The sequence below is a fragment of the Pseudonaja textilis genome, chromosome 5 (genome assembly GCF_049901715.1).
Source record: "Pseudonaja textilis isolate UNSWEBS1 chromosome 5, rPseTex1.2, whole genome shotgun sequence".
In the NCBI taxonomy this organism is placed as follows: domain Eukaryota; kingdom Metazoa; phylum Chordata; class Lepidosauria; order Squamata; family Elapidae; genus Pseudonaja; species Pseudonaja textilis.
In genome coordinates this window covers 15,223,512-15,248,743 of record NC_141994.1, presented here as the reverse complement: position 1 = coordinate 15,248,743, position 25,232 = coordinate 15,223,512, and the positions used below count along the sequence as shown (strand labels likewise).

General features: G+C 38.1%; 1 protein-coding gene across 1 annotated transcript in view; it reads left to right on the top strand.

Moving 5' to 3' along the window:
• Positions 1-24,869, top strand: part of GRAMD4 (GRAM domain containing 4) — a 92,330-nt gene extending 67,461 nt beyond the window's left edge. The window contains exons 8-19 of the mRNA XM_026702959.2: positions 173-264; positions 1,780-1,871; positions 4,077-4,125; positions 6,380-6,451; positions 7,330-7,373; positions 7,485-7,594; positions 9,920-10,074; positions 13,752-13,899; positions 14,439-14,532; positions 16,186-16,270; positions 19,729-19,797; positions 24,507-24,869. Of these exons, the coding sequence (XP_026558744.1) occupies positions 173-264; positions 1,780-1,871; positions 4,077-4,125; positions 6,380-6,451; positions 7,330-7,373; positions 7,485-7,594; positions 9,920-10,074; positions 13,752-13,899; positions 14,439-14,532; positions 16,186-16,270; positions 19,729-19,797; positions 24,507-24,608 (1,112 nt within the window). The 3' untranslated portion in view covers positions 24,609-24,869. The remainder of the gene's footprint in view (positions 1-172; positions 265-1,779; positions 1,872-4,076; positions 4,126-6,379; positions 6,452-7,329; positions 7,374-7,484; positions 7,595-9,919; positions 10,075-13,751; positions 13,900-14,438; positions 14,533-16,185; positions 16,271-19,728; positions 19,798-24,506) is intronic.
• Positions 24,870-25,232: the final 363 nt, after the last annotated feature.

Here is a 25,232-nt window from a genome sequence, read left to right as displayed (position 1 = left end):
GTGACTACAGATTATCTGTAAAAATATTCTGAATGACATTTGATTTGATTTTAAAAAATTAGCTGTCTCTACTTTTAGTCTTTGTATCTTTTTCTTGTGCCATTTTCAATTGTACCTGTAAACCACACGCCTAAGTAGTTAAAGTTATATCTATATTTTCTGTTCTGCCTAGAGAGAGGTGCCAAACCTGTTACAAATTTTGTGAAGAATCTTTCTGCCTTATCCGACTGGTTTTCTGTCTACACTTCTGCTATTGCCTTTATTGTAAGTTGTTCTTTCTTAGTTGAGCAACACACAATTTGACTAACAGAATAATGTTCTGTTATTTAAATTCTGTTATAGAAAAGAAAATGATGACAATCACTAACAATTCTGCCAATATTTGAAATTGTTTATGATTTCTTTGAAAACGTGGCTTACAATTAATCTGATGTACTACATTCAGTGAATTGAGGTGGTCCTTAATTTATAACTGTAATTGAGCCCAAAATTACAGGTAGAAGTAATTGCCATTTTGAGTCGAGTTATTACATCACTGGACCAGATTTTTTTTTGTTATTTTTTGTGGTTGTTAAGCAAATGCCATGAGCATTAAACAAACATGGCAGTTGTTAAGCAAACCCATTTTACCCACTGGGTAATTTTTATCAGAAGCTGGAAGTAAATGCCAGAATTGTGCAAAAAACGTCGAGAATTGTCACATAACCATGGGACACTGCAAACAGCCATAAGGGTGTGCCAATTGCCAGATGCCCAAAATGCAAGGGAGAGGGTTAATTCATCATATCTTCAAAATCAGTCACAAGTAGTTTTTGGAGGGTTCATCCTAATTTTGAATGGTTGCTAAGTGATCTAGTTGTAAGTTGAGAATTTTAATTGGAAAGCTCAGAACATCTGTAGTTAAAAAAAGTCAAGCTGAGGTATGTTTGGTATTTTCACTTGCAGGTAATATTTCTTTATAGAATACAGACAGTCCTTGACTTGTGATCATAACTGATCTCAACATTTTACGACTTTTCTTGCCACAGTTGTTAAGTGAATCATTGCAGTTGTTAAGCTAGTAACCCGGTTGTTAAGTGAATCTGACTTTCCCATTGACTTTGCTTGTCAGAAGGGTGCAAAAGGTGATCATATGACCGTAGAACACAGCAGCGGTCATAAATATGAATCAGTTCCCAAGCATCCGAATTTTGATCATGTGACCATGGGGATGCTATGATGGTTGTAAGTGTGAAAAAGGTCATAAGTCACTTTTTTCAGTGCCGTTGTAATTTTGAATGGTCACTAAATGTTGTAAGTCAAGGACTACCTGTGTTATTTCTACCTTTGCCTCTGTCATCCAGACATAATGTATCTTTAAGAAGTAATTCTTAAAGAAAACCTTTCAACTGACTAAGTATTGCTTCTGTTATGATAGGTTTATACCATCAGAATCATGTTCAGTGAGATAGATCACTGTATAAATTTGTTAAACTAATGAACAGTCATACAAATAAATATTTTATGGTTCTTTTTAATTTAAAGAAATCTGCAACCATGCCTAAAAAGATACTGCATGTATGCTTCCATGAGCTTCTGAACAGAGACTGCATAGAAATTTAAGAAATACATGACATTAGGAATGCTTTCAAATTTACATAGTGAAAATAATGTGTTCAATATCTAATTCAAGGTATGTAGTGTTGCAATGAAAGTTTCCTATCCATTGCTGTTAATACTTTTTAACATAATAATTGCATGGAAAGATAACATGTGGTTTATTTGTTCTTTTATTTGTAGATGTACATGAATGCTGTATGGCATGGCTGGGCCATTCCTATGTTCTTATTTTTAGCAATTTTGAGGTTGTCCCTAAATTACCTCATAGCCAGGTAATCGCTCTTTAATATGTTGTCAATAATAGGTATGTTACACACACTGGAGTATATACTGGTAGAATTTATACAATTTAAAATGGTGTATGAGTTTGTCTAAATAAATAAATAATGCATTTTTATATTGTCTTCCTATTTAGTGCACTTAATTTAAAAATTGATAACAAAATAGGAAATAACAGACTTTGGTGGTGACATGCTTTAAATTTTTTGTACTGCACATGGAAATATCCAGTTTCTAGCTTTTTGACTGTCTCAGTGGATGGCAGTATCTGGTGAAGGGTCTAGGACAACTCACCACATCCAACTCGTCACCGCCATCTTGCCACAGCCAGCCCAGTGCGGCCATTTTGCCACGGCCAACTCACTACAGGACAATTCCACATGGGATAACTCGATAAATGTTACCTGCTACTGTTTCTTCACATTATTTCCATTTTTTGTCAGTGGCAGATAACATTTATTGAGTTGATTTATGCCACATGGAATTGTCAGCAAGTTGTCTGAGGTGAATTGCCTATTCCGCCTGGCTGACCACGTCTGTGCTGGGAAGCTAAACGGAGTTGGGCTCAATTCGTACATAGGTGAAAGACCACCAGGAAAATCCCAGGTTTGTTGGCTAGACTGGGGAGATGAGAAACTCCTTGGGAGAAGGTGGTAGTAAGCTATTACCAAATGGTTGGGCTTCAAGATTTAGTAATTGTGCTATAGGGAACAAAATTCCTGATGTTTCTCCAGAAACCATGTTGGCATAATCAGAAGCAAGATGGTCTGCTGTATAGACCACAGGCAACTGAGTAGGACTGGTTGGGATTCTGTATTCATAACTGGATGTCCTGACTGCTAGATTATGTTTAGCCAAGCTGGTTTCCATTTGTTCCACATTAGTGAGGGCTAATCTTCCAATCTATTGTCAACCAAACTGCACGGATGTCCCATCTAGTTACTGAAGTATTGACTTGAGGGAGTGTTTACTTATAGTACTTAATGTTATAGATTTCCTCCATGTCAGAAATATGTTACTTAAGAACTAGTAGCTGGTAGTGCTAGTTCATCAAGGAAAATATTCTTTCAAGGGCCATTCAGGAACTCCCAACCCGTCCTAAAGAGTAAGAACCTGAAATGTTCCCTGTTACATAGATTAAATAAATAGGTTTTGGTCTTGTTTTTCATCCAGGATTTTTGACTTTACTTCTACTCTAGTACGACCTTTCGATTATTCTTGCAAATAAAACGTGATTTATGCCCTCTGTGTTACGTTTAAATGGGAAGGAGACAAATCAGTTAAATTGCGTTTCAGATGTTTGGGGAATATAAAATTCAGCATAACTGTAGCTTCTTTATTACAAATTATAATAAGAGGAGAAAGTAAGCGAGAAATCATAGCATTTGGATTGTTGGTGTGTTAGTAAATCCTTCCCTAACCCTTTTTCATCGCATTTTCATGTGCCAAATTTATTCCAAATATTATTGTTACTTCTACCGTTCCTGCATTTCTTATAATGGAATGGCTTAGACTCAGTCAGCAAGGGTGTTCCATTGAGTTGAGCAGGGTCTATTCAGATCCATTGCCTGCAAAATTGCTGCCGTTGTCTTCATAGCAAACATCCGCACATTGAGAGTAGCTAATGTGAGAAGTGATCATTGTAATCAGGAACTGATTGACAGAATCATGTGGCTTTCCAAAGGAGATAAACTTTGAAACATGGCCCCATTTCCACTTGTATTTATGGAAATCCTTTTACACAATAAACGTATAGAGGGAATTCCAAGTTTTAGGAAAGTTGAAGTATAAATACTTATTTACTATATTTTAATTCTGTGCTGGAATATTTTATTGATCATAATAAGCATGATGTTAAATCCTGATTGCATAGTCAAATAATCTACATTGAATCAATTCTTTATGTGCAACAACATTGTTGCAGTAGCCTATTTATTTATTTATTTATTTTTAAAAAGTCTTAGCCATGCATTTTATTAATTATTCAATCTAATGTAGTCTATTGAACATTCAGAACTACGAGACCCCTTTAAGATGGATGTCAGGACTATATTAAAGAAAGTTTTTTAAAATTTGGAAAGATATATTCAGTTGCCTTCATGAGTTGCTTTTCAAAAGGATTTCTTCTGTTTCATTGTTATGAAGCCACATAGAAAACCAGTGTTCCTCCTTTAATGCAAATACCTTTGTTTTTTTAGAGGGTGGAGGATACAATGGAGCATTGTGCCTGAAGTTTCTGAGCCTATTGTAAGTCCAAATGATGCTGAGATAACTTTTGAAATGTTTGTATGAACGTTTTGATGTGTTTTAAATTTACACAGCTAGTCCTCAGATTACAATTGCAATTGGGACCAGAATTTCCATTGCTAAGCAAAGCAGCTGTTAAGTGAGCTGTGCCCAGTTTTATGACCCTTTTTCCTTGGTTGTTAAGCAAGTCACTGCAGTTTTTACACATCCAACTTCCGCCATTGACTTTTCTTGTTGGAAGCTGAAAAGGTCACAAATGGTGCACACATGACTCCAGGACATGTTGTAAACATATGCCAAGTACCCAGATTTTGATCACATGTTCATGGGGATGCTGCTAAGGTTGCAATAGCAATAGCACTTAGACTTATATACCGCTTGTCATGCCCTTGTTAGAGTCTGACTCTAAGGGAGAGGAGGAACAGCCGACAGGGAGTGGAGGTGTGACTCCGGAGGTTGTGGAGGAGGCTGGGGAAGGGCAGAGGCCAGTTGGGCAGTCAGAGGAAGAACCAGGTCCATCCCCTCTTCAGGGAGGAATGGAGAAGGAAACAATTTGGCTTATGAGAGAGGAAGTGGCCATGATCCCCCTCATTGGTTGCAGCTGGAGAGAATAGTATATAAGAGAGATGGTTAAAACACAGCGTTGCCAGAAGCAAAGTGTGTGTTATTTTGGGCTGAAGTTATCTTGGTTGGCGTCCTTCCAACAGACTGTGCCTTGTTATCTCCTTGAAGTTGGTAATTACTTATGCTGGTCCGTTGTGGAAATTCCTTCATTGTAGTTTGTTTTTATTTCACCTCTATCTGCTCATTAAGTTTGGACTGTATTGCTTTCTTTTGAAGACTATTTTTGAATACATTTTATCTCCAACTGAGAATTACTGAACAGTGGGGCCAAGCTGGAGGCATGAAAGGACATTTATTTACACTTTGGATTTTGTTATGTTTGTGTTACACTCCTGGTCGTCACACTGCTCCACAGTACTTTACAGCACACTATATGAGCGGTTTCAGAGTCAGGATATTGTCCCCAACAATCGGGGTCCTCATTTTACCGACCTCGGAAGGATAGAAGTCAACCTTAAATATGTCAGGATCAAACTCCTGGCAGTGGGCAGACTTAGCCTGCAATAGTGCCTTTTAACCATTGCGCTGCCACAGCTCATAAGTGTGAGGACTGGTTGTAAGTCACTTTTTTCAGTGCTGTTATAATTTCAAATGATCACTAAACATTTGATTGTAAGTTAAGGACTACCTGAACTATCTATAAGGCATTTTCTAATTTGATAATTTTAAATCAACTCAACTTTAATCATATTGTAACTTCATATGTTTTTTTTTTAAATATATTCTATAAAAGACCATGGTACACTGTTTAGTTAAAGAAGAAACATGGAATACTGTATATGACTTATATGTTGAAGTATCTGGAATCTAATATATATGAAATTCTGAACAATGACTTAAAATAATTTGCCAATGTCAGGGTATGTCTAGTTATTTCTCTTTGAGGGCAGCTACATCACTGAGGTCTTAAGCTTGTTAAATGTTAAATCTACACTATGTATTTTAATAGTTTATTATGTGTTCGTAGTAGGATGAGTTTAGTTGTTCAGGCACCAAGCTGTCTTTCAAATACTCTAGTTGCAGTCGTTCCAGACAATGAATTTATTTTAACATGGAAAAGTTGTGATCCATGTGATCATACTGGCCAAAACATCTGGATTGGATTAAAGTTTGCAAAATATGTAAAACAATCCATCTCCAATTCTTTTGCTATTGTTTTATTTCTTTGAATCTCCAAATTCTCCAAACTTGCTAGTGCAGACTTGGTACCTCGAGCACAGAAGTGAAGGTTGTCCACTAGCTGTGTTCAGCCTAGTGATTAAAAAAAAAAAAAACATTGGCTACAGTCTGGCATATATTTACAAAAGCCGGATCTGGTTGTCACCATAAAGTATGTATTATTATATGAACGAATAATGCTTGGTAAGCCTAGGGCTCTTATTCTTCCCTCTCTCTGCCTTAGGGGATAGCTTTGAGGAATATATTGGGTGCTTTTGTTCCTTTTTAAAATAATGACACTTTAAATCAGAGGCAAGCTGGTTAGTTTTAAAGTGCAGTTTATGCAGCTGCTTTGTTTCAGGAAATTAATAGTTAAAATAAGCCACAACATTATTGGAGAGTATTTTTCCTTTCTTTAAGTTTAAAGTCACACATTTCATGGTTTGATGACAAATCATACTTACTGTTTTAGGAACCTCCCAAAGAAGACTTAACCGTGTCAGAAAAGTTCCAGCTTGTTCTGGATGTGGCACAAAAAGCACAGGTATGAAATCTTTGGCATCTCTATTTAGCAAGTTGTGAGAAATCTGCACATGAGAAATGGTGCTTGGAGAGTATAGCCTACTGGACCAGAACGTTTATGAAAGGTGGCTTGTATTAGTCACACTTGATTTTCCCATCTCATTTGAGAAACAGCAGAAGAGTGGTGTGGTGGCCTAGAGGTGGAGCTCTCGCCTCACAATCAGAAGGCTGTGAGTTCGATCCTAGGTAGAGGCAGATATTCCTCTCTCTGGGCACACTGAGACTATATCTGCTGAACAAAACTCCGCATTGGCAACAGGAAAGGCATCCGGCTATTAAAACACTTGGCTAGCTCCATTCAGTGGCCCAGACTCCACCTCACAAGGGATTATGGGGTTGTTAAACGACGATGATTTGAGAAATAGCAGAACATAGTAAATGTGTAGAGCCACGATGGTGAACCTATGGCACACGTGATGGAAGTGGCACACAGAGCCACTTCTGCCAGCACGCAAGAGGTCTCCCGGAAGAGCCCCACTGCGCATGGGCACCCACCTGACAGCTGATTGTCTGGCACACATGCATGGGGGGCACGGGAGAAGCGCATGCATGCGCAGAGCTGCGTGTTGGGGCATGCGCATGCACAGAGATGTGGTGCACACGGGATCATGTGCACATGCGCAGGGGGTGGGGGGGCGGGCGCATTGCCTTCTGGGTGCTGGCATGCGAGTGTGCGCAAACACGCGCAAGCACAATTTTCAACACAGGAGACGAAAAAGGTTAGCCACCCCTGGCATAGAGTTTGATTTAAAAAGTAAACTTTTTAAACAACTACTTCTTTTTTTTCATATACACAGACATGTATTCTAATCTAATACTCATTTTCTTTCTTGATTACAGAATTTATTTGGCAAAATGTCAGATATACTGGAAAAAATTAAAAAGTAAGTTTCTATGTACTTCTCTTTTTAACAACATTTTTCATCAGGTCTGAATGATGACATATTTAAATGCTGCCTATTTACCTTTATTTTCTGTTCTCTCTCTCTCTCCAGTCTGTTCATGTGGGTCCAGCCTGAAGTAACGCAGAAACTATATATTGCTTTATGGGCAGCTTTTATTGCATCCTGCTGCATTCCTTACCGGATCATTGGGCTTGCAATAGGTAAAACTATTATATTTTCTTGCTTTCTTAAATGTTAGAATTCCACATCCTGCTAAAAAATGAGCAATTGGTTTGGTTTCCAAACCACCTATGCAGTTTATGTTATAACATCACACTGTTTGGAGATGGCTAATCAATGTATCTGTTCTTAGCTGTCAGCAATGTTCTTTTTATTTCTCTTTATTTTTGAGTTAGTTTACCATATTCAGATGCGGGTTACTGAATCAGGTACAAAGCTAATTAATACAACAACAGTAGTAATTGCTCATTTGTGTCAATCATCAGTCAAGATAACAGCAGAAATACAAAGACATTCAAGAAGCAATACTATAAATGAAATATCAAACTAGAGGATATGAGGCTTATCTGAGCTGTTTAAAGTAAAGTATAGCATCTGCCCAAGGCCTAAAATCAAACAAATGATTGTTAGCATTGTCATAAAATAAAGCAAAACATAAGGAGCATAATTCTCATCCCCATTGCTAGCATAAGGAAATTGTGTAGGTACAATGTATAATGTAACCAATTTAGCTATTAACTGGGTGATGTTGGTCTAGATCAGGGGTGTCAAACTCCTGGCCCGTGAGCCGGATGTGTCATGCACTGGCCACGGCTACGCCCGGTTTAGCGAAGGGGAAAAATGTCCCGATACGTCACGTGACGCCGTGAGTTTGACACTCCTGGTCTAGATGTCTAACAAAGGAAGTGAAATGACTAGTTCTTCTTCCACTGGTACATCTTGTAGGAGAACAGAAATTAGGGTGACATGTAGGTCCCTAGAAAAGTTGCAGTATAATAAAAGGTGGGCCACACCCTAAATTGCCTTGGAGTTACCAGGAAATTAACGTTCCAAGACAAGGACCGTACAATGTTTATGTTCAATAAAAGCGTCAAGGAAAATGATAAATTGGGCATTATTTTCAAAGCCTGAACTTGTATATTCAGCAGTACCTATAAGTTGAATAATTCTACTTGTAAGGTTCTTTGGTGACTTTCCTAATCATGATTTCTTGTGGGGCGGCTCTCCTCATAGAATCCTGCTGTACAGCAGGTTTAGACACTTCTTACTTGACTATTTGTTGCAATAAAGTTTGAAATACTTTTTTTTTTTTAAATAGTGGCTATTACCAACTTCAAGTGAGTCACTATATCTGAGCCTCTTTCACTTTGCAAGCTTGCTTTCAGGATGAATTTGGGTGAGGGAGGCACTGCAACTATGCAGAAATACTTCCTGACAAACTATGTAAGTTTGGAAAAAGAGGCAGCTACTTTAAAGATCCAAAGAAAGGATCTTCAGATATGCCCCTGCATATTGTTAAAGACCTCTTTCATAGGGCAGGTAGCCCTTGACTTACAACAGCTCATTTAGTGACTGTTCAAAGTTACAACAGCACACTGAAAAAAGTGACTTATGACCGTTTTTCATATTTACAATCCTTGGAGCATCCCCATGGTCATATGATCAAAATTTGGATGCTTGGCATCCGACTCATATTTATGACGGTTGAAATGCTCCGGTGTCATGTTTTGCAACCTTCTGACAAGGAAAGTCAATGGGGAAGCCAGATTAACTTAGCAGCTGTGTTACTAATTTAATAACTGCAGTGATTCACCTAACAAATGTGGCAAGAAAGTTTGTTAAATGGGGCAAAGCTCACTTAACAAATTTCTCACTTAGCAACATAAATTCTTGGCTCAATTGTGGTCGTAAGTAGAGGGCTACCTGTATTTGCAAATTAGTATTTATAGTATAACTAACTCTATACCCGTGCTTCGCTACAAAACTATGTGATCAGGCTTAGTTTTGGGGGAGAAAATAAGGGAAAAAAAATCTACCTCTGCCTACCAGCTTCAGTATTCATCTGACTAGCATCCTGTCAATGTGTGAGAGAGTTGAGGGCTGTTTGGAAACTCAAACAGTATTTGGTGTGTGAACAAGGAGACAGCAAGGAGCCTGGGTGTGGCTTAGCTCAACTGTTCTGTACTAAAGCTGCTTGGTGCTATGAAACTAAAACTGAAACTCTTCTCCATTTGGAACAGATTTCTTTTCAGGTGGAAATGGGGAGTAGAACTCCTTAGCATCAGAGCGTGTTAATAATAATATACGAAATACTAATGCTCTGATGGTCATTTCGAAAAATCCTTGCTTAGTGAACACCTAGAAGCCAAGAGGAACATATGGGCCAAATTTCAAGTTTGTAGGCTTTACGGTTCATTTTGTGATGATGCATGAATGGTATTTCACTGTTATATAGAGAGATTTTGTTTTCATACTTCAGTCATGAAACTTTCCTCATTCCAACCTTTGACTTTCTAATTATGCAGGACTTTATGCAGGAATTAAATTTTTTCTGATTGATTTTGTCTTCAAACGGTGTCCAAGACTACGGGCAAAGTATGATACTCCTTATATCATATGGTTGAACTTGCCTACGGATCCTCAACTCAAAGAAAGGGCTAATGCTACAGTATCAAGACGGGTAATTCTTTTTTCTTTCTTTCTTTCTTTCTTTCCTGCTTCTTCCTTCATAACACAACTTAACAACATCTGTGTAGCTTCAGTGATCAGAGCACACAGAGGACTAGTTGTTCATGGTTCAGGCCCAATATTTACATTACTATTCCTGTCTGCCCACTTCTTTCTAAAATCTTCAGGAATAGGAATAGGAATGCTTTTAAAGTAAGAGATTGTTCAATGGAAAAAAGGACTTTTTAAAACAACTTAGAGAGTGCCAGGTTGTTGTTTTTTAAATTAAAAAGGAAATGCTTTCCTCTAAAATCTGAAAGATTGTAATATGTTCTTAACCATACTTGAATTCACAGAACGAAAAGAAAGTTAGATTTGGGGTATACAAGTAAAGTCCAACTAAGAACTTGACTCTGCTTGTGCCATTGTTCAATATAAACTAATCTTTAATTTTGCTCATTGTGCAACTGTAATAATGTCATATATCTGGAGTAATGATAAACTTGGCTATGTTTACGGAATTAAAATGCAGCAGCTTGCCAGATTAGCACTTCTGGGGCTGCATGTTTAATCCATTGACTTGTTAAGAAACCAACAATTGCTTCTTTGTGCTTCAATCCTAAAGCTATAGTTATTGTTAAGACATTGAATACATTGTTAAGAGCTAAAAGATAAAGAGTTCCTCCTGTAAGTCCTGAACAAATGTTTGGTTTGTCTACAATCAGGTAACATATAACAGTAGTAAAAATTGAAATTTCTTTCTTTTTTTAAAGTAATAAAATACTTCTAGCCTTAAATCAGGGGTGAATAATTGGTGTCTCTGTTACAGTTTCTTTCACCCTCCAAGTGTGGTAGCTAAAAATAGACACTACAGTAAAATATATGTTTTGCTATCTTGAAGGGAGAACATGTATATAAAATATGCAACTAAATCCTAAATTATGTTTTATCTGACTCTTTGTCCTGAATGTTTAAAATGGCTCCTATGTGCTTCACAATGGATCTCCTGATAGATATTTCCATCCTTGTTATTAGTATAAGATACGGGTGTCAAAACTTGTGGTGTCACATTGCCATCATGTGATGTTTTGTGACTGTTTTTCTCTTTGTGGAGCTGGGGTGGATATGGGCTGTACGTGATGCATCCAGCCCCTGGGCTGCAAGTTTCACATCCCTGGTATAAAAGATCCACTAATGCCCCCATCAGCATCTTCCACAATTAGTCTCATTCAGCTAGTGCCAAATGATTAAAGAAGTGAAAAGCAAAGTTAAATTCATTTTAATCATCACTCCCTTCAAAATCATTTAAAACACACACACACACACACACACACTACAGAATTCTCTCAAATATTTTTGTGAACCAATTTCAGCTAAATCATCATTAGAGGAAATTATTAAACTTCACCAACTTGTGCAAAGCAAGTCAGGATTCATTCAAGATGGGAACATCTAGCCAGGCGCCCATAGTTTTAATAAAATTCAAAAACTGTGCATTGATATCTTTTAGGGATTTTAAAAATATATATTGGATCTAGTCTTTTGGTATGCAAAAAAAAAAAAAATCTTGCCAATTCACCCAGTTCGTATTTTGATTCTGCATATGATACAATTAAATAGGTTTTGCTTTTTTTTTTTCTTTGGTCATCATCACATTGTGTTTGTTTGTTTGTTTTTTCCTCCTGCTAGCTGTCAGGTCATGAAAAGGTATGGATCTTAGAGTGGAATATCTTCTGTCTTTCAGATGATCATTTGTGTTCATAATGAGCAGCAATTGTTCTTTCTTTCTCCCGCTGTCTCTTCCCACCTCTGTCGTGTATGCAGATGTGGTTTACTGTAATGTTTACATTTGTATTATTTGCAGTAATGGGTCTTCATTTGAATCCAAAGACCCAGAGGTGTAGAAACTGTTTTTTTTACTATTAATGGATCAATTTTGCATTGTGTTCAATATTTCCCTATTCAGTTGAAAACGTGGTTTGATAAACTTGATGTGGCAGAGCACTTATATAACTATTGCTTTATTTAATTTTACTTTGCTTGATTAATGGAAGAAAACTCTAGAAATGTACACCATTATTAACAATATGACATACCTTCAAAATTAATAGTCATGAAAGTCCCCTTGCTTATAATGATTTACATGTTACAGTACTTTGAAAAATAATTGAGACAGAAATGAAAGATGCCTTCATTTAAACTTGGTGATAGACCAATCTAGTTGCCCGGGCAGCTGGGAATGTTGGCAATTGTAATTCATCCCAAATTTAAATCTGTGTATATTGGAATATATTTGCTGTGTAAATGGCCACATTTACAAAACAGCAAATTAAGCTTTGGAGCCCATGAGTCAAAATGCATAAAGTTGAAAAAAAAAAGTTTTTCTGCCCCACCATTTCCCTCTTACAATGCCAAGGAATAGGAAAGTATTGTTATGAGTAGTCCTTGACTTAAAATTGCAATTGGGGCCAGAACTTCCAGTGCTAAAGCAAAGTGTTTGTTACGTGAGTTATGCCCAATTGTATAACTTTTCCCACTACATTTGTTAAGTGAACCACGTGGTTGTTAAACGCAACCGGCTTCCCTCATCAACTTTGCTTGTTGGAAGCCAGCTGGAAAGGCTGAAAATGAAATCACATGGCCCCAGGACACTGCATCTTGACATAAATGCATGTTGGTTGCCAATCATAAATTTTGGTTCAATGACTATGGGGATGCTGCGATGGACCGATTGTAAATTGCCTATTTCAGTGCCATTGTAAGTTTGAAGAGTTCCTAAATGAATGGTTCTAAGTCAAGGACTACTTGTATATAATCAACATTCCTGAATCAGTGTTGAGCTTATGCTTATTAAAAGCTGGCTAGAATAGAAGTGGACTTCCTGTGGAAGTGGGAATGTGAATGGAATTTCCCGCCTAAAAACATCTACTGTATTATCAAGCTTATTGAGGTGGCTTGTGGTAATATTTTGTCGCCCATTTCCCCCGTCTTGTAATAGTCCTGCTAACCAATTTTTGCTGAACAAATATCATGCCAACTGAATCACTTGTTTTTATGACTTTGATGAGATCCTACTTATGGCTTTTGGGTGCTTTGGGAACATGCATAGCTGCAGTGTTTTAAATTGCACCATAGTATATTGATGCTTTATTGGTGGCAGGTCCTGAAACCTCACGGAAAGCTCCTGTCTGAAGTTCTCATAGTTGAGATTGGGGGTCTTTTTTTGTTTTTGAAGATGCATTTTCTTATCCCTCAAAAGGATGTCCAAAAAAATGTCATGCCCTGTTTTGGGCCACAACACAGATCAGTTACACAATATACTGTCCTCTGGAGGATTCAATTGAAGGAGTTGCACAACGGTATGCTGTGCATGGCAGCCTTCAGAAGAGATCCTATGTCAAGTAAAACTACTTATATATGAAAGAGCTTTGTTGGAATTCACCTTCCTGTGCAATTGTATCACACAATGAGTCTGTGCATACTTTATGAATTCTAACTCACAGCCTGATGTTAATGGAATCCTTCACAAGTTGATCAACCCTGGATATTTTGGAGAGGGATTGCAGCTGCATCAGACATGGGTTTCTAGCACTGAAGCAGGACATTTCCTGAGGACAAGGGAAGATAACATAACTGAAGTTTGTATGATTTCTGCAAGTGTTTAGTAAAGCCAAGTTTATGTTGTTTCAGCCTCAAACAACTGCATCCCGAAGCTATGTAGGTTCAAACACCTCAACAGGAGTGAGTCGGGATGAGGAAACCAGCCGCTTTCACAATACCAAGAGAGGAAACTTCCATGAAGTATTTAATTTGTCAGAACATGAGCGTCCATTGGCAGGTACTCACACAACTTTGGAGGTGGACATCAACTAATGAGACTTTTTTTTAAAAAGGCCCATAAAGTAACATTATTAAGAAATGATCGACATCATAATGTGATCTACTGTTGGATTCCATGTACAGCAGATCAATATTAATCTTTTATCTTTCAGTCAGCAGAGTCTCTGTACAAGTGGGGTGGCTGGTTTGACCTTTGTTGAAATATAAATTTGAGGAATTGGAGCATACATTTGTCAGAGAATTTTAACTTTTACCCTGGCTTGAAATATTTACCTCAGTGTCTAGAAGAGTTTGTATGCATTCTCAAGATTTAGGTTATGTTGCTTTGGTGACTTTTAAAAAGAAAACTTACCACATAAATCAAAGTTCATTGAAGATTTAACTCTTCAATATGAAGAGTTCTTTATGAACAAGTTTTCCTTGTAGGAGCTTCCTTGCCAACTCTGTATATAGAACTTTTAAATGTATCTGAAATGTACCAATATTACAGCTGCTTCCCATATAAAAGTAAAATGGAATAATTGTACTATTTTGTAGTGTGTGAAAATGGCTGGCGCTGCTGCTTGATAAACAGAGATAGGAAGATAACCACTGATTACATTAGGAATGGAGTTCTCTATGTTACTGAAAAGTAAGTGTTTGTTTGATTTACAGCAGAATGTTAAAGCTACGGCCACCTGGGCTGCAAAAAAATTGGATAATCACTAGCTGGTGCTAGGGAGCTATTTTTCTCCCATATTCTAGTGTTGTCCATATTTCTGCCTCCCTGATCTGATGTCTCTATTTAAGTGGGGGTGGGGGGTGGAAGTTACGCGTTTTTGTGAATTACAAAAAAAGTATTTGAAAGAAAATAACTTTCAGAGCTTTTTGTAAATCTATAAAAATGTTATTGAATAGATTAAAGATGCTTGCTATAAGTCTGGTAAGTTTGAGATATAATATAAAGGTTAATGGAAAAGAACATTATAGAAGGATCCAATAAAAGAGTGAACTTGTTTTCAGTGGGGTTTTCTTGGATGAGGTCTTCATTGTTTTTCACAAGGACAAATTCACAGTTAATATGTGATTAAAGGAAACTGGGAGACTGCGAGTTCTAGTCTTGCTTTAGATACAGAGTCATCTGCATGATTGTGAGCCAGTCCCTCTCTCTCGGCCTTAGAAAGGAGAAAGCAAGGGCAAAACACTTCTGGAAAATCTTGCCAAAAAACCCTGCAGGGTCTAAACCAGGCAGGTGCCAGAAAGGCAAAGAGAAAAAAAAAAGTGATAAAAAGCATGCCATGAAATGGTAAGAACACCAGAAAATATGTAGTTTGGGCTAATTGGATAAAACAAAAGGTACCCGGCTTCAGCATTAAAATATTAAAATTAAATGTATATGCTTCCCAATCTCACTAGCCAAATGTGATGACCCTGGGCATGGCACAAAGGCAATACAGTCAGATGATCAGTAGAAGTCCCTTTATTAGCTCCAACTTTGCCCCCAATGTCCTGGTTACCTTCTGGCTGGAGAAAAACTCTCCCAGGGACAGCCTTTGGCTGCAGAGAATCAAGTCCAAAACGTGGCCAACAAAAACTCTTAACCAATCAAGTCAAGTCCAATCAAGTCAAGATGAGGTAATTAGTCCAGCAGGGCAGGAGAAGGAATTCCAGACATGAAGGAACGGCCGTAATTCAACATGGTTGGGATGATGCCAGGAACACAGATAATCAAAGTCAATACAAGATAAACTCACGTTTGCTTCCAGCAGCTGCCGTACCCAGCATGCATCTCTTTTAAACTCTCTTCCCAGGTGTGGCTAATGAAGGGAATCGGGGCCCTTTCCTCCCCCGTAAGCCACGCAACCCATATTGCTCTCTTCTCCGTTCCTCCCTATATGCCCTAGGATGAAGAGGGGTTGGGCCTAGGTCTTCCTCTGAACTCCCTCTCCCTTGTTCTACCTCTTCCCTGCTCTGCCCAGCCAGACTTTGCCCTTCCCCAGTTTCTTCCACAGCCAACTGAGCCACACTCCCACTCCCTGTCAGCTGTTCGTCTTCCTCCTTGGATTCAGACTCTGACAGGAGCATGACACCAAAGTGACTCTGAGTGGCTTACAATACGATACATATTAAGTTTTAAAATTTGAATTTATGTTGTTATTATACCGAGTCTGTCTTTGAGGGAGATGGGTGTCTAGAAATTCAAAATATAAATAAATAAATATAAATAACTCAAAGGCAGCGTTTTAAATCATTTAGGATTTTTTTTTTACTTTTTAAAAACTTTTCCTTCTTTCCTTGCCCTTAGTTACTTATGCTTTGAAAGTTCCAAATCTGGTTCATCTAAAAGAAATAAAGTTATAAAACTTGCAGATATAACAGATATTCAAAAGGTAAGTACTTGATGTTTCTTCAGTGTTCTGTTTTAACTTCTTTTATGTTGAAGAAGCTTATCCATCATGTCATGTTAAAAAAAAATTAAACCCTGTATTAAACAGCAAATGGATGCAGTGAAATTCTGTAAAATAAAACCTCAGATTTACTAACACTGATTAGGACTAAAAAGCTCATCCATTCACAGCTGCCCCTAGATATTAAGGTTCAAAAATATATGACCCATTTAGCATTAGCTGTAGGATTGAAGTAGGAATACAGCATTAGCTGTAGGACTCTTCATGTCTCAAAAATAACTTGGAAGGAATACTTTAGACTTTCACCTCTGTGCTATTCTTTAAGCAAGCTCTTATTTTTTTTCTCCAGATTTCTGTGCAAGCATGAAAAAGATATAGTTGCCCTAAAGAGCTGTTACATCTTTTTTTTACCAAGATTCCAAAGAACCTTGAAAACAAAGGACTGTTTTAGTGAATATTAGTGATTTGCTATGCTTATATGAGCAGCCTGAAGTCAAATCTTCCAACTGATTGCTAAAATATGTGCAGCTGTAGTAAATTGTACCTCTACTCATCAATTAATCTTTTTGCTGATCAAAAGTCTCTTTTCCTTCCTGGGATTAAATTTAATTCAAGAATGTCTATGTTGGGATATATACATACACAATGTGTAATAATAGCAATAGGATTTAGATTTATATACCACTTCACAGTGCTTTTACAGCTCTCTTTCTAAGCGGTTTACAGAGCCCACATATGGGGTCCTCATTTTACCAACTTCGGAAGGATGGAAGGCTGAGTCAACCTTGGGCTGGTGTGAATCGAACTGCTGGCAGTCCGCAGAATAAGCCTGCAATATTGCATTCTAACCACTGCACCACCATGGCTCCTATTACACGTTAATATTAAAGTGGTATTTTATTTCTGCCGTTAAATTTTATCACAGTTTAGCGTACTGTAATTCTTATTCTTATCCAGCACTTGGAGGTAGTCAGGGTCAGGGTGGGAAAAGAACAAACTGTAACCTATCCTTAGCAAAGCCTGAATGGCTCTGGTTTTGGCCTCTTGGCTTTGGAGACCTCCATTCTCCAGCTCTTGATGGGGTAACATTTCCCCCAGACTGATTTGTTGCATTAACTTAAAGAGTCCTCCGATTCCTCTTGCATGTGACATCCCTGCTGCACAAGCTGTACAATTTCCCAGTCACCTTTTAAGGGCAATTAAAGGTGTTGATTACCACCTTTGAAGCCTTGTAGGGCAAAGGGCCAGATTACTTGCAGGATTGTGTGTATCTCCAGGGGCTTCAGCTCATTCTATCAGATCTGGCAAGTCAGGGTATGTTCTGAGTTACTTCTCTGAAACGAGATCACATAGCAAGACCCAGGAGAGGTGCTTTTTCTGTCACAGCTACGGACCTTTGAAAGAGCTTTTCCCCTGAGGCGTGGAAGATTGAGAAAGCTGACAATTTCTTCAGATCTTAGGTGGGACATTAATGGAGCCCAATAGGTTTGCTGTGTTATGAGTTGTTCTAAGGATAATAGTATGAATGAGCCGTGGCGGTGCAATGATTAGAATGCAGTATTGCAGGCTAATTCTGCTGGCTGCCAGCAGTTCAAGTTTCACCAGGCTCAAGGTTGACTCAGCCTTCCAACCCTCCCGAAATCGGTAAAATGAGGACCCAGATTGTTGGTGTCAATACGCTGACTCTGTAAACTACTTAGGGCTGTAAAGCACTGCGAAGCAGTATGTAAGTCTAAGTGCTATTGCTATGAATTATTATTCTAAATTATATTCTGTACTATGTTATTTCTATGTACTCTTTGGTAACTCCCCAGGGTTACTTGTTTGAAATAGGCAGCCTTCTACATGGTCTACATAAGGAAATGACAAAATCACAGAACTGTGGAGTTGAAAGGGAGCACAAGGATGAGATAGTCCTACACTAACCACAAATCTTCTCTTTAAACACCTTTTCACTGAATATAGAATGTTGGTCGTGCCTCCAAATAACATTCATTGACTTGGTTTCTAGAAATGCTAAATTCCATGCTCACATTGTAGTCACTTTGCTGTAGAAATGGCTGGCAATGATACATTTTTTAATAAATTGGTTTCTAATTTTTTAAATAACCAGAGAAAAAATGATTCTGTTTCTGTTTCGCTAACAAGGCACATTGAATTTCTGTGGTTAGTGTTTTCCATCATATGCAGTGTTTGATCTATAATAAATCCTGACTCACTGAACCAGTGGGACGAATTAGTCATGATTAGCCTATGTCCAATTATTTTGATGGATTTGTTCTGTGCATAAGTAAATCTGACACAACCATTTGGTTTAAATGATAGTTTCAGATTACCATTAGCCATGTAAGTATAAATCAAGCACAGGGGTTTCAAAAAAATGGTAGGATTAGGCTGTTCTGATCAGTACTCATTGTTTTTTTAAAAAAACCTTTATACAGTCTAGTGGTTGGATTTGACCTCTGTGTGGAACATGATTGTAGAGCAGCGGCCCCCAACCTTTCGGGCATCAGGGACTGAATCTGTGGAGAGAGGTTTTCCTGCAGACTGGAAGGGGCAGTCTGCCTGCATGCAGTGGGTTGCCTGCATACCACGGATGGGACTTGGCTTGTTTGTGCGGTCCAGTTTCTGGTATGCCGTGGACCGATGCTGGTCCATAGACTGGGGGTTAGGGACTCCTGCTGTACAAGAAAAAAGTGATTCTCCTTGCTCCTTTTCCTCCACTGTGAAAGCAACATTCAGAAACACTTATTTCAAACTAGTTTGATACCCATGCTTCGTTACGAAACTTCATGGTCGGGCTTAGTTTTGGGGGAGAAAAATAAGGGGGGAAAAATTCTGCCTCTGCCTAGCAGCATCCATCAGTATTCATCTGGCTAGCGCCCTGTCAGTGTGTGAGAGAGTTGAAAGCTGTTTTGAAACTGAAGCAGTATTTGGTGTGTGAACAGGAAGGAGACAGCAAGGAGCCTGGGCGTGGCTTAGCTCAACTGTTCTGTATTTAAGCTTCTTGGTGCTCTGAAACTGAAACTGAAACTCCTCTCCTGCTTGTGCTTTGCATTTGGAACAGATTTCTGTTCAGGTGCGGAGGGGGAGTAGAACTCTTAGCATCAGAGCATGTTAATAATAAAATACTAATGCTCTGAAGGTCATTTTGAAAAATCCTTTCTTAGTGAGCACCTAGAAGCCAAGGGGAACATAAGTGCCACATTTCAAGTTTGTAGGCTCTACGATTCTGGAGATTTTGTGATGATGCATGAGTGGTATTTTGCTTTTATACATATAGATGTGGGCTATTCTACACTTTAATACATTATTTTAAGAGCTTTGGATATCTAGATAAGATATCGTTTAAATTTCTGCACTGGTGAAACCTACTTTTTCTGTTGCATGTGAAAGTATTCAGTATGTAAATTGGGTTTTTTTTTTATGTTTTATTTTAGTACAAAGTACTTTCTGTTCTCCCAGGATCTGGGATGGGTATTGCAGTATCCACACCATCTACGCAAAAAGTAAGTAGTCAGATCTGAAGCCTACATACTTCCTTTGCATGCTGGTTACCATCACTTGACAATTTTATCTGTCTGGAATGCTGGTTTTATCTCTTTTGGAGCACTTCTTAGTTTGAAAAATGTGAATCATTTTATTAATGAAAACTATTTCTTTATTTAATGAAAAAATAAATAAAACCCATGCTTTCCCTCTTCTCTCTTCTTCCATTTTTTCCCCTTTTCTGTAACTCTTATAGTTTTTTTTAAAAAAAACAAATTTTATTCAGTTTTTCACATAAAAACAAAAAGCTCTTTTTAGTGGACAACATATTTCCGGGTCATCAGTTTTACATACAAATATGACAGTAGTTACACATTCATATATGCATATTTAATTCTATTATTACCTTTTCCATTCCAAACTTTCAGAAAGGAGAGAAACAAGCAAATTAATCCTAGTCTCTTACATTAATCTCAATCAAAACATCTTTTCGTTTCATTTCAATTATTTCAAATATAATCCTTTAATATTTATTTTAAAAATAAAAATAACAATATATGTTTGCCTAATAAAAAAGGTTACCAATGTCTCTCCTTCCTTTTAATAGTCCGTATTAGCTTATTAATTTAAGTAGTTCTTTAATCTGTCATATTTTCTTTCCATCACATATTCTTTCTATAGATTCTAAATTAATACAAGTTTTAACACAAAAGAAAAAGAAACAAGTATAGGCTTCCCCCCTTTTACTGCTTTGAGTGTGACACCTCAGTGGTTAAAATATACCTTTATTCCCTCATCTTAATTCCCAATAAACCATTATTTTTAAGTAGTTACAATAATAATCATTACATCTTTTCATTTGGATTCCGCAACATATTTTCCCCCCTTAATTTTATTTCTAATTTCAAAAAAGTAAAAGGGAAAAAATCGACTATTCAATTTCTGGTCACTGATATTGACCTCATTTTTAAACATCTTCACATTCATTTCAATTATTACAATTTCTTCAATAAACCTTAACTTTTCTTTTAAAAATAAAAATGTATTTCATCTAATAAGAGTTATCAGTATCTATCCCTCCTTTAATAATCTATATTACCCTATTTTCTAAGTATATTTTTTATTTGCAAATATATTCTTGTTACCCCTTGTCACCCTGCAGAATCCCCTTTTTAATTCATCAACCATTATCTCTGAAAAAACTATTTCTTTTCATCATTTTACTATTTCTGTATTTCTTTATTTCATGTACTTGTTTCTTACTGCCTCTCCTCCCCCTCTTTTTCCCATATCTTTTCTCATTCCAGTTTATACCCCTCTCTTTCTTGATATCTTTCTTCCCCCTTTTCTGCTGGATCTTTCTACCTCTCCTGATTTCACAGGTATTCCCCTTTTTGATTATCTTCTTAAATCTCAACTTTTTAGCCTTCCTTCTTTCTCCTTGTCTTTGTAGTGTTCTTTGTGTTAATTGTCTATTTAAAATGTCTTCTCCTTGAATCAACTCCTCCTCCTCTGAAGCTCTTTCTTCTTATTCTTCAATCGCCATTTCCATTTCTTCTAACACAGAGCAAAGTGATTCGCCTCTTTCCTGTAGTAACTCTCTCATATTTTTAAGTTCTATTTTTAATTCCCAAAGAGATATCATCATTACACACTCTTATATTTTATAATCGTTGAAGTCCACAAAAAACACTTTTCCTTTCCTTCTTTCTTCTCCCAGTTTTCTAAAGTTCTCAATTGTTCCAGCCCAGGATCTATACCAAAAACATAAATCAATCCCACAATCAGTCTTTCCTTGCTTCTTTCTTTATTCTGGTTCAGCTTTCACTTTCTAAGATTCTTACCTTGTTTCAATATTTCTTTAACATTATATCAACACAAGTTCATTCAGAAACAGGATGCTTTCCCTTGTTTGAGCTTAAGTTTTTGTCAAAAGGTGGCACTCTCCATTATACAAAGTCTTCACCTTTTCCCCCTATTTTTTTATTTAGGATTTTTCGAACCTCAATATTCCAACACAGTCCAGTCTCCAATTTGTAAACTTTATTATTATTATTTTTTGACAATCTTAAATCCAGCTTTATTTTATGCCTGTTTATTGCCAAAATATTTTAGTCCAATTTAATTAAGTCTTTAGTTCCAGCTTCTTCCTTTCCCGGTTCGAAGCCCTGCTTAGCTGTCAAAATTGTTTGCTTATTGTTTTTCCTGTCCCTTTGTATTTTCGCCGCTCACTTTTCTTTTCTTAAAAGTTCAATGTTACCTTAATCCCGGAGTACTTTTTGTTTAGTTGTTTCGCCCAGTTGTCCTGGTTCAGATGTTATCCACCTCTTTCTTCCCCCCCTGCACAAATCTTAATCCAGCTGAGTCCTCCTCTTCGGGGTGGCCATTTTAAACCATCACTGCAGTCGTCTTCAGGGGGAAAAAGACCAAGCCCAGGAGGGGAGATGCGGCTCCCCTCAACCTGGCTTGTGGCTTCCCCTTACTCCACCGCCCCTCCAAGGCAGCTTCAGCCCCTAATCGCAGTGATCGGGGCTCTCCAACGAAAGAGCACAGACCATAGCTGCGGACAGTCACGATCTACAGTCTGTCAGCGAGGAGGGCTCAACCCGGAAACTAACTCTTATAGTTTTAAGTTGGAATGATGGGAAGGCTGGCTTGTTACTGGTCCACCAGCCCTGCTAGGAGATTTCTTAGCTGAGGAGCAAAGTAGACAAGGCATGTATATCTAAAATTTTCCAATTCAGGAACATAATATTGAGAAGAACTTTGGACTGCCTTGTTCCTTTTCCAAACTATGCTCCTCAGTAGTTTCTTGAAGGAAATGCTCCAAAGTAGAGCATTTTTTGACCCTAGATCAGGGGTGTCAAACTCAATTTCATTGAGGGCCGCATCAGAGTTGTGTTTGACCTGGGGGGGGTGCCAGGGGGCACTTGGCTAGATCAACACCACTCATTTCAGGGGAGCCTGTGGGGGCCCGAGACTAGCTCTGCCACAGAAGACGGACTCCTGAGCTCCATTTTCAGCTGTGACAGCATCCTGTAACTCTCTGCCAGCGAAAACAGAGCTCGGGGGAGCGGGGCTGCACGCAGGCCAGTTCTTCGCTGTTTCCAGAGCAGGACCCCGGGTCAGATATAAGAAAAAACAATTACTACAACCTGCCTTCAATTGAGGACCTGTACACTGCATGAGTCAAAAAGAGGGCTGTAAAAATATTTACAGACCCCTCACATCCCGGACATAAACTGTTTCAACTCCTACCCTCAAAATGACACTATAGAGCACTGCACACCAGAACAACTAGACACAAGAACAGTTTTTTCCCGAAAGCCATCACTGCTAAACAAATCATTCCCTCAACACTGTCAACTATTTACAAAGTCTGCATTACTATTACTATTAATCTTCTCATCACTCCTTATCACCCATCCCCTCCCACTTGTGACTATATGACTGTAACTTTGTCACTTGTATCCTTACGATTTATATTGACTGTTTCCTAGTATGCTTTGATTGCTTATTGTACCCTATGACTATTATTAAGTGTTGTACCTGATGATTCTTGACTCTTGACAAATGTATCTTTTCTTTTATGTACACTGAGAGCATTTGCACCAAGACAAATTCCTTGTGTGTTCAATCACAGTTGGCCAATAAAGAATTCATTTCTTTCTTTCTTTCTTTCTTTCTTTCTTTCTTTCTTTCTTTCTTTCTTTCTTTCTTTCTTTCTTTCTTTCTTTCTTTCTTTCTTTCTTTCTTTCTTTCTTTCTTTCTTTTTCTTTCTTTCTTTCTCTCTCTCCCCTCCCTCCCTCCCTCCCCCCTCCCTCCCTCCCTCCCTCCCTCCCTCCCTCTCTCTCTCTCTCTATCTATCTTCTACCTAATCACCCCATGGGCTGTTTCCAGGCTGCGGGCTTGACTTTGACATCCCTGCCTGTTCTGACCCATCCCTGTTGCCAGCAAGAAAATCTCAAACAAACACAGCAACTCAAACCTTCTCAGCTTTAATCTACAAATAACTTCTTTGTAGATAAAAGATGGCTTGCAGCCAATTAGTCCAACCAGAAAAGCCTTGACAGAATTCTTCAGATACGCCAGGTGGACCTACAATGCTGGGTCCTTAGAGCGTTTTTGCCTTTTGCAAAAGCAAAAACCTTTTGAAACAAGGCTTATATTCCATGGAGGGAGGGGCCGTTACATTGCATCCTTACTCCTGAGTCGCCTGTGTTGCTCCAGCTGTTCTCTTCTATCAATCATCCTGTGCTCACATGCACTTGGCACAGGCTTCTCAGGAACCTCCTCGTCACTGCTGCCAGCCCCCACAATCCCTGAAGGCAGCAGTCCATTCCCTGATGGTCCTGGCCCCTCATCAGAGTCCTCGCTCTCCTCAGCCATCCGCACCTGCTGCTGGCTAATCATAACACTGCCCTAGATCACAACGCTTCTATTTCAAGAACAGCTGCTTTCGGAAATCATCAGACTAGCCCCTAACAGCATAGCAGTTTGGGGGCAAGGGAAGGATTTAAAGTTACCTGGAACATCTTGGCCCTAAATTGAGGAGTCCTGCGTATATCCAGTAGGTCTATTTTAAACAAGTCAAAAATTGAGATGAACGTCCTTTTGGGTACTGTATAGGATTCTGCTAATAATTCTTACTAGTGTATTGGAATGCTCACATTTTGGTCCTTCTTTTATTGAACTTCTTTGGTGTTTTTTTTTCTTTCCCACCTGAAAGCCGCTCGTGTTTGGTGCCATGGTACACAGAGACGAAGCTTTTGAGACTATTTTCTGCCAGTATGTGAAGATAACCTCTGCAGCATCTGCCAGTGAAAGCTAGTATATCATCCTTGCCGGGTTTTTATAGGAAACGTCATGAGTTTTACTCACCCAGCAGTGAATAAAAAGGTGGAACATCCTTCATCATCAGTCCTGCAATGGTTTTCTTTGTTGCATATATATGTCTTATGTTACAGAAAGTGTATTTTATTACATGCCTTCCATGGTTTCTGTTGGTTTTTATTTACTGGGGTTTTTTTTTTTTGTAATAAAATAAAAGAACAGTGAAAATGCTATCGGCACTGTTAACCTTGCACATTAAGCACTTTTAATGTTTGTTCACTGACATTAAAACGCTTAGGAAGATTCTTAGTAAAACTAGCTTGAGGGGTAGGCCTTGTCTTAATTAGACATACCCTGAACTCTGTGGTTCATCTGATATTTCTTTAGCTACGGGTTCTGCACACACCCACTGCACAAATTCCATTGATTTCAGTGGCATTATGGTGCAAGTTTGTGATTGAATTTAGCAAAAACTGTCAAGAACATGATTCATTTTCCTACCTAAATGAGATGTAAATAATAGTTGAAAGTATGAGTATTTGAAGCTGTGCTTCCGGAAAACCTTCATACTGACTTCTGTATCTTTTCAAAAGGCATTTATAGGTTTAGAGACAGTTGGGAG